General features: G+C 38.7%; 1 protein-coding gene across 1 annotated transcript; it reads left to right on the forward strand.

The window, feature by feature from the left end:
* The first annotated feature begins 5,152 nt into the window (after positions 1-5,152).
* LOC124979410 (zinc finger protein 706-like) lies at positions 5,153-6,874 on the forward strand. The gene is made up of 2 exons (XM_047543839.1): positions 5,153-5,197; positions 6,555-6,874. Exons 1-2 carry the CDS (start codon positions 5,153-5,155, stop codon positions 6,825-6,827), a joined length of 318 nt encoding a protein of 105 aa, XP_047399795.1. The 3' UTR covers positions 6,828-6,874.
* Positions 6,875-12,424: the final 5,550 nt, after the last annotated feature.

Consider the following 12,424-nt stretch of genomic DNA (forward strand, 5'->3'; position numbering starts at 1 on the left):
AAGTAGACTAGTGATTGCCAGGGGCTGGGAAAGTAGGCAAGTGAGGGACATGGCCAAAGAGTGAGGGGTTTCTTTGGGGTGATGAACATTCTTTGCATTCAGTTGTGTTGGTTGCTCCGCTACTCTATGAATACACTAAAAGCCAATAGCTATATACATGGAAAGGGGGAATCATATGGTATGGGGATCACATCTCAATAAGACTTTTAATTTCTTTCATCAATTTTTTAGTTTCATTTCATTTTTAAGAGATAAATAATAATTGTATATATTTATGGGATGCAATGTGAAGATTCCATACATATATACATCACAGAACAAAAGTAATAGGTAGGAGGAATAAAGTCTGGGAATCTATTGCACAGCAAGGTAAATATAGTTAATAATGCACTGTACATTCTATAATAGCTAAAAGAAGAGATTTGGTAAATGGGGAGAAAGAAGGGGCATGAAAAGAGAGGAACTGTGGAATGAAATTGACCAAATTACACTATGTGCATGTACAAATATAACGTGGTCAATTTCACCTATGTATATCTATAATGCACCAATTTAAAAATAATAGGTAAACAGCTGGAAGACCAGTAGAGTAGAGGAAGGATAACCAGGGAGGGAGGAAGGGATGGAAAGAGGAAGGACTGGGGATTGAGGGAGAGCAAATTAAATTCCATACATATATGATTATGTCAAAATGAACACCACTATTATGTATAACTCTAATGCACTAATAAAAACATTTTTAAAGAGAGGATTTTTAAATGTTCTTACCACAGAGAAATGATAAATATTTGCAGTGATTGATATGCTGACTTAACTGAAAATTTTTATCTGAAAACATTTTCTTTGAAGAAAATCAATAAAAGTGATAAGCCACTTGCTAAAGGAAGAGAGAAAGAGAGAGAACACAAGTAGGCAAAATAAGAAATTACCAGGAGATTGTCTGTTTCTCCCTCTAAAGATGTTTCTCCCACATTCTCCTTGAATATGCCTCTACTTTGCTAAATAAACCTGTATGGGTCTCTTAAAAACAGAAGAAAGAAAAAAAGAAAGGGCAGGGAGATAAAAAAAAATGTATTTTTTTAAATCATAAGACTGCTTTGCTTAAGTCCATGCAAATAAATGTATAATACCAGATGAAATAAATAATCTATGAAGAAGGCAATACACCAAAAATAACCCTGCAAAGGTTGGAAAGTCTAAGCCAACTACATTTCACAATGGAAAACAAGTGATTGTATTAATCATTTTTCTCTTATTAAAGCTGATAGAAAACACCCCAAATCTCAGGAGCTTAAAAAGAGAAAGATTTGTTTGCTCACTTACATTACATATGAGCTCAAGTTGTGTGTACCTTGATTAACTGTTTCATGTGCCCACTTCATTCAGGGATCCAAGCTGAAGAATCAACCCTTCTTTGGGACATGCCTTTCTTAGGTAAAAGAAGAAAAGAGCAAGAGAACTTAATAGAAACACAGTAACTCTTGATGCTTTTGCCTGGAAAGGGCACACATCACGTTCAGGCCAAGAATAGGAGGGTATAATCCTCTTTCAGGAAAACAAGAAAAAACTGATGACAAAAATACAGTCTGCAAACAACATTACCCTATGTAAATTTATGATTACACAAATGGTATGCCTTTATGCCATGTACAAACAGAGAAACATCATGTATCCCATTTGTTTACAATAAAAAAAAAAAGAATAAAAAAAAAAATAGAGTCTGGCCAGGCATGATGGCACACAACAGTAATCCCAGCAGCTCAGGAGGCTGAGGCAGGAAGATCACAAGTTTGAGGACAGCCTCTGCAATGTAGCAAGGCCCTAAGTAACTTAGTAAGACCCTGTCTCAAAATTAAAAATAGAAAGGACTGGGGATGTGGCTCAGTGATTAAGTGTCCTTGGGTTCATTTTCCAGCACTCCCAAAAATTAATAAAGAAAGCACGATATCAATAATAACTATACCAAAAAAAAAAATACAGAAGAATCTTACTTTTAAGTATATACACACACATACACACACACACACACACACACACACACACAAATTCTCAAAGAAATGAAAGCAAAATCTAACAGAACATTTAAAAAATACTACATCTTCACCACAGAGGGGATGATTCCAGGAATGCTGAGCTGGTTAAATATAGAAAAAATAATATTCTTTCCTTGGGAATGCTGAAAAGACATTTAACACCATTCAACACCCATTTATGTCTTGGAGGACAGGGGGAGTCTAAATGTTGCTTTTATTATTAGGATTTCAAGCAGGCTTCAGTCACTTCCCTTTTTAAATTTTTTATTTTTAATTTTTAATATTTTTATTAGTGCATTATTGTTATACATAATATTGGGATTCATTTTGACATAATCCTACTTGCATGGAATATAATTTGCTCTACTTTGGTCCCCCAAACTTCCCCTTTCCTGTGCTACCCTTCCTCCCCCTTAACTCTTTCCTCTACTTTATTGATCTTCCTTCTATTTATTTATTTATTTTTAATTCATGCATTATAGTTATACATAAAAGTGGAATGCATTGTATAAGAAGTTGATCAGACTATGTTATGTGCACATATGAATATATCAAAATGCAACTCACTTCCTGTTTTTTATAAATCAGTAAATATTTCCTTAACATGATAAAAATATGCCTATCCTTGTTAAAAAGTCAATTTCATTTATTTTTAAAAGTTTTTTAATATTTAACATTTATTTAGTATTCTACATTTTTTGAGAGTATTTAAAATACTTCATATATAGTAATTCATTTAATCTTTTTAAAAATTCTTGGTGAAAAAGTCAAATTCTCTGTGGTGAAACAAAGGAGATATTTATAGTAAAGTCAAGAATAAGATGATAAAACTAAGTTAAAATTCCTATTTCACTTCCCATTGGAGGACTTATAACAATCAGACAGGAAAAATTAATTAAAATGATAAAAATGGAAAGGAAGAGACAAGCACATACCTTTAATCCCAGTGACTGGACAGAATGAGACAAGATGATTGCAAATTTGAAGACAGTCTATGCAGCTTAGCAAGGCTAAACTGTCTCAAAATAAAAAGTGTTGTAGCTCAGTGGTAAAGAGCCCCTGGGTTCAATTCCTAGTACTGAAAAATAAAAATTTTTAAAAAAGGAAAGGAAGAGGTACAATTATCTGTATTTACAGATGAAAAGATTTTCTAGATAACACAGAAAAGCTGAATAACAATAAGAATATTGAGAACAGTAACAAGTTATAGAACTGACATATAGAAATCAATCATCTTCCTATATATGAACAACACCCAAATAGAAGATGTGATGAAAGAGAAGAACTCATTTCAAATAAGAACCAAAAGGGAGAGGGGGCAAAATACCTAGTGGAATATCTGCAAAACAGGTATTCAAGACCTATGAGAGAAAACTTTCAAATTCCTATTAAAGCATCAGTTCTAGAAAGATAAATAGGAATATAAAATGATGCTAACAGTACTCAGTGAATGACTGATGGAGATGCAGTGATTTGTAGGATACCAAACTAACATCACACTTGAGTACCACCTGGTCACTGAGGGGAAACAGAGTTTATTCCCCAAATCCAGTAGGAGTTCTTAGCATTGGTCAATCATGGCACACAACATCGTATGATGCACTTTAGCCAAAAATGTTTAACTTAAATGTAATCAGACAGCTAGCAATAAACTCCTGGTTACAAGAATACAGTATCCCAAGGAACAAACTATTTCCACTAGGAGGAAATGATCAGAAGGATCCATGGTGGAGCAGTACCTTTCACCATGGGCACAGGGGTCGATATAGCTTTGTGTTGAGTGGTCTGGGCTGGGACCTGAAAATTTGAGAAAACAAGTTCCAGATGATACTGAAGCTGCAGTCAGTGAACTTGTCTGGGAGAAAGAGGAGGTAGGGTCCATCACTTCATGCAGTCACTGCTGTGAAAAATGAATTGTCACAGACTCAAAAATTTACAAGGTGAATCTTAACAACCAGTTCCAATGCATGGTCCTGGATAGGATTCCTATTTTGACAAACCAACTGGAAAGGATAGTTTGGGGGAAAACTGGAGAAAGTGAATATGAACCAGTGATAGACAATAATAAAGAGTTATTAATTGAATTGGTGTAAAAATGTTATTTGGAGTATAAAAAGTTTGAGAGTTTTTTTCTACTTTTTTGAAGATGCAGGATAAATGTTTAGGGGACTAATGCCACAATAATTATTATTTATTTTAAAATATTTTAGCATAACAATGTGAATTTTGATATTTGCAAGGACACTCCAGAAAGGACCATCTATTTTGTAAAAAGAAATGGAAGTCTCCTCCCAAAAATTCAGATGAAGGAGACAAAGAAATTAAAATAACAAACCATAGTTAAAGGGATTAGAAATCCAAGATCCAATCTGAGAATTTGAGAAACCCCAAAGGAAGAATGAAGAAAAATATTAGAGCTTGAAGCATTTTTTACTAAAATGGAAGAATCACACATTGTAAACCTAAATGGTTAAATAAAATATGCACATAATTTTTGAAGTATAAAAAGATTCATACATTTACACATCCTGGGATTTTTTAATTTCAAAGATAAACAGTCATCAAACCCTGTTAAATACTCTGAAGATTTTTTTTTTAAGCCACCACATTGTTTTCCGAGGTGCTGGGAAACCCTATTAAATACTAATCAGCATGTATTGAGAGCTTAATGTCAGGATGCTTCCCAAAGTGCTCTACCTATCTTATCTTGTTTAACCTTCATTTTGTATCAGGAGAAAAAATAGGGTTTGAATCTTGATGTTACTACTAAAAAGCTCTCTGAATTATGCAAGATCTTTGAACATCAATTTCCTCGCCTATAAATGGAGACAATAAATGATTATAAGTTATTTCATCTTGATACCAAATGAAGCTTAAACAAGATAAGACAGGTAGAGCAGTTTGGGAAACATCACGTCACAACATAGACATCCCAAAGGAGGCTTGTGTGCCCTCTGCACCTGACTGGGTATTCTGACATAACTCTTTCCTGCCTCTATTTTTAACACCACTATAATTTACAATACCACCACTATAATTGATAAGTCCAGCTTTGCCATCAGATGCAAGCTTCTATAAGTCATGCCCTTGTGTGTCTCGTTGACCCAGTATCTAAGGTAATGACTGGCACAAATGAGATCATCAAGATACATGTGATGCCCCAAGTAATGGAATGCATGAACACTGGACATGCACCATGCAGCTTCTCCTTTATGCCTTCAGATGGAGCCACATGGAAGTGAAAGGAAGTTGGTTTCCCTGAGTTTGTGTGGAGGGTGTCAGGGGAGGTGCTGTGCACTACCCCTATGTTTCAAGAAGTATAAAATTCTGTGCTGTCTGCAATCAGGTATGATGAATCAATGATAGGCTTACCTTAATGCAGAGCAAGAGATTAATAGACATTCTCTGCTCCCCCTCACACCTATAGAATATGATCAGTTCCATAGAAGGAGCTTCTCAGCCAAAGCACAGGTCCCCTTTCCTGGAAGTGCCCACTTTTCTGAGTTCTCCATCTTGGATGACAGTAGGAAATCCAGACTTCACCAATTGGTCCTCCAGCACGTGGGGCTGGCTTGTTTGAGAAGCCTTCCCAGGATACACCAGCCTGCAGGGATCCTCCTCCATCTGCTCTCTCCCTCATCTGTTTTCTGTACCCCCTCACCCAAAAATCTGCTGACTCCATAGACTGCCTCTTTGGGCTGGAAGACTTTCAAGCTTACATCAACTTTCCTCCCAAACAGTGCAAATGTCAAGATTTCACTGTACTTTTGTTATCAAATGATGAGATCTTGTCTTCTCTGTTTGACTTGGACTCATTAGAGATGAAGAGCAAGCCTTATTTACATATTCCTCACAGGACCTAGGACACACTAGCTTGACAGTAGTGAACAGGGGCTCTCTGGTGTCACACCCTCATTGTGAGCCTCACTACACTGCCTGTGGGCATCTCAGTCACCATCACAATGACCTGGTGCCTTTTCTTCAGTCTTCTAAGTCATTGGGACTTAACAGGAAAAAGCTGTCAGCACTCTGAGACTGTCTCTGTCTGGAGCAAAGAGTATGATAACAGGCTTGCTTGCCTCCTCTGGTGCAACAGGGCTTTCCTGCACCCCAACTGCAGCTAGACTGCAGGTGGGAGAGGTCCTTTCATTAACATCAGTACCTCTGGAATAGCCTGAGTGTCAGCCCGGGGCTATGAGAGGATTTATCAATCTATTTACATACTAGATAGTATCAGTGCAAGTTCTCAAGTGTCCTCTGGCAGGTTGGAGCTTCATGATTGTCCCATGCCCCACATATTCCCTCAAGAGTGATTTCTTAGAATTTCCAGTGAGGACGAAGCCAAATAGCCTGCCTAAGGCTCAGGCGGCTTCAGGCGTGCGCTGCGGCGGCGGGTGTGGGAGGTGCAGGCTGTTGTGTTCCGGGCTCTCCTCTTTCCCCTCCTTGGCGGGTGGAGAAGGCCAAAGAGGTGCTGGGCGCGCTCCCCCTTCCTTCCCTCCGCGACTTTCCCCGGCCCTCTAGCGCTGCGCGGTCTCTCCGACGCAAGACTGTCGCGGCCCGGATTTGGTTTGTGGACAGCAAAACATTCAGTCTCAGCAAAAAAATGCCAAAAAACAGGCTGGACAAAAGAAGACACAAGGACATGACCAAAAGGCTGCTGCCAAAGCTGCCTTAATATATACCTGCACTGTCTGTAGGACACAAATGCCAGACCCTAAGACCTTCAAGCTGCACTTTGAGAGCAAGCATCCTAAGACTCCACTTCCTCCAGAATTGGCTGATGTTCAGGCATAAAGTTGTTTACAGGTGAATTCATGACACCTTTGACTCTTCTACTGTCTCAGACCTTAGGCAACAAACCTCTGCTGCTTTTCTAACAAACTGTTGATCAGCAAAAATAAAGGGGCTACAGAAACACTCATTTTTATGCTGTTCCCTTTTGGGCTTCATTGCAAAGAAAATTCTGTGTAAATGTACAGTTGACTCTGATTTGGAAATCTGAAAACTCAGTCCATCCTTGTTATGAAATTTTTTTTACAATTGTAATTATATTGATGTTCATATTGTGTAAAATAACTCATTTAATAAAGTAGTACTTTGATTTTACAACATCACAGGATAAATGGTTCTACAAATTCTGTTCTAATTTTCCTTATTTGCCTTATAAAAATTAATGAATTCAGCAACTAGAATTGCAAGCTCAACTTTTATCTCCCTTTTCTCAGCTCAGTGCAGGTTCCTTAAACTAGAGCAGACTCATTCATTTAAATTGTGCACATGATCTTATTGGCAGCTGATGATCTAGGTGAAGAATGACTTAACCTGCTGCCTTAGAATATTGCAATTATATATCATGCCCCCAATGATCATTTCATGTGTTTGGAATTGAAATGTTTAAATTTCCTGTATGAATTGGGTTTAGCTACAGGGGTGCCCTGTAGATAACTCTTCCATTTGTAAAAACAGTTGGATTGTCAGTGAGCCCTTCTAAAAGATAAAGTTCTGAAGTATGTCAAAACAAAATAATCATTAGTCCTATTGTTTAATAGAAAATATGATGGAACAAATGTGAACTGATAAAAAGGTCTTTTATAAATTATAGTGGATTTTTTGCAATTTGTTCAAGTTCTTTAATTTGAAATTGAAGCATTAATTTTTGAAGGAGTTTTAGGAAGTTATTTGGCCAACTTTGTGAATGAATATTTGCATTAACAAGAATATTGGAATTACTTGTGGTTGGTTCATTCCCAGAATCCTCTCTCGTGAATTGTTGATTTTAGGAATTGGCTTTCTGGTGTTTCCTAAAATCACACCATGTGTACAGTATGACTTCCATTTGAACTAGAAAAGTATTAAAATCAGCCAATATGTTCATTCTTTTGGAACTAAGGTTGGGGAAGTGGTTTTGTTTTACATTGAATAAGGTAAATGCTACCCAGCCAAGGAAAACCGAACTTTAGTGTTCTTTTAATTTGCTTTTGTCAACTATTAACCTGTACAAATGAAACTGCTGTAACTCAGTTTAAATTTTAAAATTAACATGATAGGAAGAACACTCAAGTATTTACTGCTAATTGCTTAGAGCCGCATATCTGATCCTGTGGATTACAAAATGCATTCCCTCCTCCTGCTGTAACTCATTGCTGCATTTGTTTTGTAGCTCCACATATTCTGCCCACCTTGTTTGTCTTCACTGTAAGTTTAAAATAAGATGTTTGCAAGGAAAACCTCAGTGCTGATAGTTTCTTAGCAACTCCTATTCTTAGACCCTTATTTTTAAAATACAGTCCTTTTGTTCATGTATTTAATTTAATTTCCTAAGTTTCATAGTTAATATCTGTTGTTTCCTAATATATCAATTGTCAGAACATTAGTTCTACCTAATTTCTTGTGGTGGTTATTGTAGAAGTTCTGGTTAAATTACAGTTTATAAGTTTTTGAGAGTGCTTTGAGCATATGTATGTTTATTTTTAGTAACAAATCATTTAAAACCCATTCACAGATTTTGGTTTAATTTTCTTTTCATTTGTTTTACTGACTGTAATTCAGAATAAAATTTTTGTTCTTGTATTTAACCCTTTTTTATAAGCAGCTGAAGACACCATATTTAACTGTATCTCAGTGATAGGGAAATAGACAAATTGATCTTATATAAGACATTAATTCTCAATATGGGGATTATTAGTACAATCCCCTTTTTGTGTTTGAGTTAAATCTGCTATAAGGAAAAAATTCCAAGTCTTAAATATCTCTATTACTTAATTTGAAGATTCTTTAACAGATAACAGCAAAGTTTATTTAAAGACTGTTATGGTTTCTTCAAAAATTTGATAAAATACACTGAGAGAGAATGCCATTCTGTATTTACATTAGTTACCAAAAGAAATGGGATTAAGATTAAACTTGTCTCCATTCTCTTCAAATGGATATCCCCATGTTTAATTGACACACTGGGGCCTCAGTTGTGTGCTGTAATGTCTTATTAAAGAAGACATTAAAGAAAACTAAAAAAATAAATAAATAAATAGAATTTCCAGTGGGGTTGGGTTTCCTTCAATTAAAAACTACAAAAAACAGACAGAAGTAAATCTCTTGTACAGAACTAAAGAGCCAATTCCATCTATTAAAAAAGAAAAAAAAATCTCCTTTGGTCCACAACATTTGAAATTATTTTCTTTAAATGAATTCAGAAATGTGCTCTCTTAAAAGTATTTCATTGTGTGGAATTCTTGTACAAAGGGAAAAACTACTTAAGATAGTGAAAATTTTATGAAGTAATTTTTATTCTCTTTTCAGCATGGATATTTTTCTCACAGTCTTTATAATAAGGTCATCCTATCATGGTTGGATATTGGAGAGGGGACCAAGAGTGAGACACAAGGATCAATGGAAACTTGCCAAGACACAGAGAAGCCAACTTGAAGGGCTCTTGTTGGCCATGTTTGGGAAAATAAAGTAACAAAATAAATGACTAATGAATTATAAGCAAAATAATAAAATAGATTTTATCATACTGACATAAATAGATAAATGAATGGATGGATGAATGAATGAATGAATGAATAAACATATAAGTGAAGCAACAAGAAAGAAACATTCTTCCTTGGGATAGAATTTTCAGTTCATAAATTTTGAAGGTAGGATGGCATTATGAAAAAAAGCAGTTTTGGGCAAACATCACAGCAATAGTTGTTGCAAGATATTTATTCATAAAAAATGAAAATTAGTGTCTGCTCAGCACACAATCCTGTCTATATCACCTGTTTTAAGTGATCAAAGTTAACATGCCCATACTGGAACAAATCATGGTCCTTTGGATAGAATGCATTGAGAACAAAATACCACTTCTGTGGTATTCCAGGCAAAACGCACAAGAAAATTGCAGACAAAATCTCTGCAAGCCTTACTGGAGCTATGTCAACTAAATGGCAGTCTAGGAGGTCCCAGCCCTGTTTCCCAACAAAAACAAGGATGTAACAACAACCCACTAATGAAAATAGTTTCAAAACCTGTACCCACTGAAATAAATTGAACACCCACTGCCTCCCCAACTGAGTGTGCTGAAAACCAACACAATGGACCAGATGTAATGAGGAATGGCAGAACTGGATTGTGATGAGATTCAATACTGGCCTGGGAGCACTTGACCCTGGTGCTGTCACTGGAATACTTTTCTTCAGAGAAGATTGATTCTTTCCCAACTGTGAGAATTAGATTCCCTCAGACGGCCAGGAAGTGTCAAGGGAATCAAGGGAATGCAGGGGTTACACCATCCTCAGCACTGAATGCCAGTGCCCATACACCCCACTCCTCACTGCAGAGTCCCACCTCCTCCCTGCCAGTGCCCTTACCTGAGCATGGCACCTGGCAGGATTGCACATTGGAATGCAGCTGCAACTTTAAATCCTCACCATCAGAACCTGGAGTTTTCCCTCAAAGAAACAGGCACTATTAACAAAAGTCAAATTGTAAATATAAATATTGACTTTTGTAGTTACAGAGGGAAGACACATTTCTGAGCTGGGAATCAGCTTTGACATTTTTTTTTCTTTTTTGGGGGGGGGTGCTAGGGATAGAACCCAGGACCTTGTGCTTGCAAGGCAAGCACTCTACTGACTGAGCTATCTCCCCAGCCCTGGGAGCTCAGAAAAGAAATAAAATAGTCCATTTTACTCCCCTCTCTAGGATAAAGACTTAAGTGACAGTTTTCAGCTGTAAGCATCCTGTTCAGGTGTCAGATAATCATCTTCTTGGGGGAAAAACGTGTCTTCACAATACTTGAATTTCAAAGATTACATTTATGTCCTATGAAATGCAACTTATTTTATTTGCTAGCTTTGTTTTTAACTGATACATAGTCATTGTGTATATTTATGGGGAAATGTGTGATGTATTGATATCAGCATACATATTGTAATGATCAAACCAGGGTATATGGTATAATATTTCATCTCAGGTGAAAATGAAAGAAAAATTAAGGTGAACACAGCATCTTCAACAACAGTCTTTCTCTAAATGGACAGAACTAATGCAGGGCTCTAGCTTCTGCCAGGAACGTGAACTTTGGTCCTCTCCACCCTTCCACTGCAGGCATCTGGAATGACAGGTTACATCACAGTGCATATCAAGAGGATTTTGGACCATTCTTTTATGAACCTTTTCATTCTGTTAATACGTTCTTCTCATTATCTTCTTTTAGTCACTCACCACTGTTCTTCATCTTTCAATAGAAGTTTCATATCCTCCCAGTCTTCAAATGCATGGTCTTTGTTAAATTACTGAGATGTAAAATATACATTATTTAAAGATATATCAAGAAAATACGAGGGGCCAAGATGGCGGACTAGAGGGCGGCTGCATTTCACATTGCTCCAGGACGCAGGATTCAAAAGAGGAGATAGTGAGAGACTTGGGACCAACTCAAAGCCGCCGGGTGAGTCTCTCCTGTTGGGGAGGCGTCCCGGATGGGGCGGTAGCCCCGGAACGCAGGGAATTTGTGAAGTGGAGTTGCTCAGTGAGACGCCCCTCCCCCCGCTGGAGCGGTAAACACGGACAACTGGGATCATCATAGAGGAGGCGGCTCAGCACAGCGCTTGGACTCGAGCAACCACTGGGGCCCCGGGCGGCTGCCTGAGGAGGAGCTGTGTGGCGAGCTGTTTAGACCCAGAACGACCGCTTCTGAACACCGGGCGGTTGCCCAGAGGAAGAGGAGAAGCCCGGCGGGTCGCTTGGTCTAGGAGTGACTGCATCAGAGCCACAGGCGGTTGCCAGAGGAGGAGCTGCGTGGTGAGCTGTTTGAACTCAGAGCGAGCGCTCCTGAACACCGGGGAACTGCCCGGAGGAAGAGGAGGAGCGCGGCGGGTTGCTTGACCTAGGAGTGACTGCATCAGAGCCACAGGCAGTTGCCAGAGGAGGAGCTGCGTGGTGAGCTGTTTGAACTCAGAGCGAGCGCTCCTGAACACCGGGGGACTGCCCGGAGGAAGAGGAGGAGCGCGGCGGGTTGCTTGACCTAGGAGTGACTGCATCAGAGCCACAGGCAGTTGCCAGAGGAGGAGCTGCGTGGCGAGCTGTTTGAACTCAGAACAACTGCTCCAGAACACTGGTGGCCTGCCTGGAGGAGGAGAGCAGTGGGACGCTTGGTCTAGGAGTGACTGCATCAGAGCCACAGGCGGTTGCCAGAGGAGGAGGCGAGTGGTGAGTTGATTGGACTAAAAGCGACCGCTCCTGAACACCGGTGGCCTGCCTGGAGGAGGAGCGTGGTGAGTCACTTGGTCTCGGAGCCACCGCCCCTGAACACCCGGGGGGCTACCCCAAGGAGGAGGAGGAGGAACAGGGCGGGTCACTTGGACTTGGAGTGACTGCCTAGGGCTACGGGTGGTTGGCGGGAGGAG

The sequence above is a fragment of the Sciurus carolinensis genome, chromosome 3 (genome assembly GCF_902686445.1).
Source record: "Sciurus carolinensis chromosome 3, mSciCar1.2, whole genome shotgun sequence".
Lineage (NCBI taxonomy): Eukaryota > Metazoa > Chordata > Mammalia > Rodentia > Sciuridae > Sciurus > Sciurus carolinensis.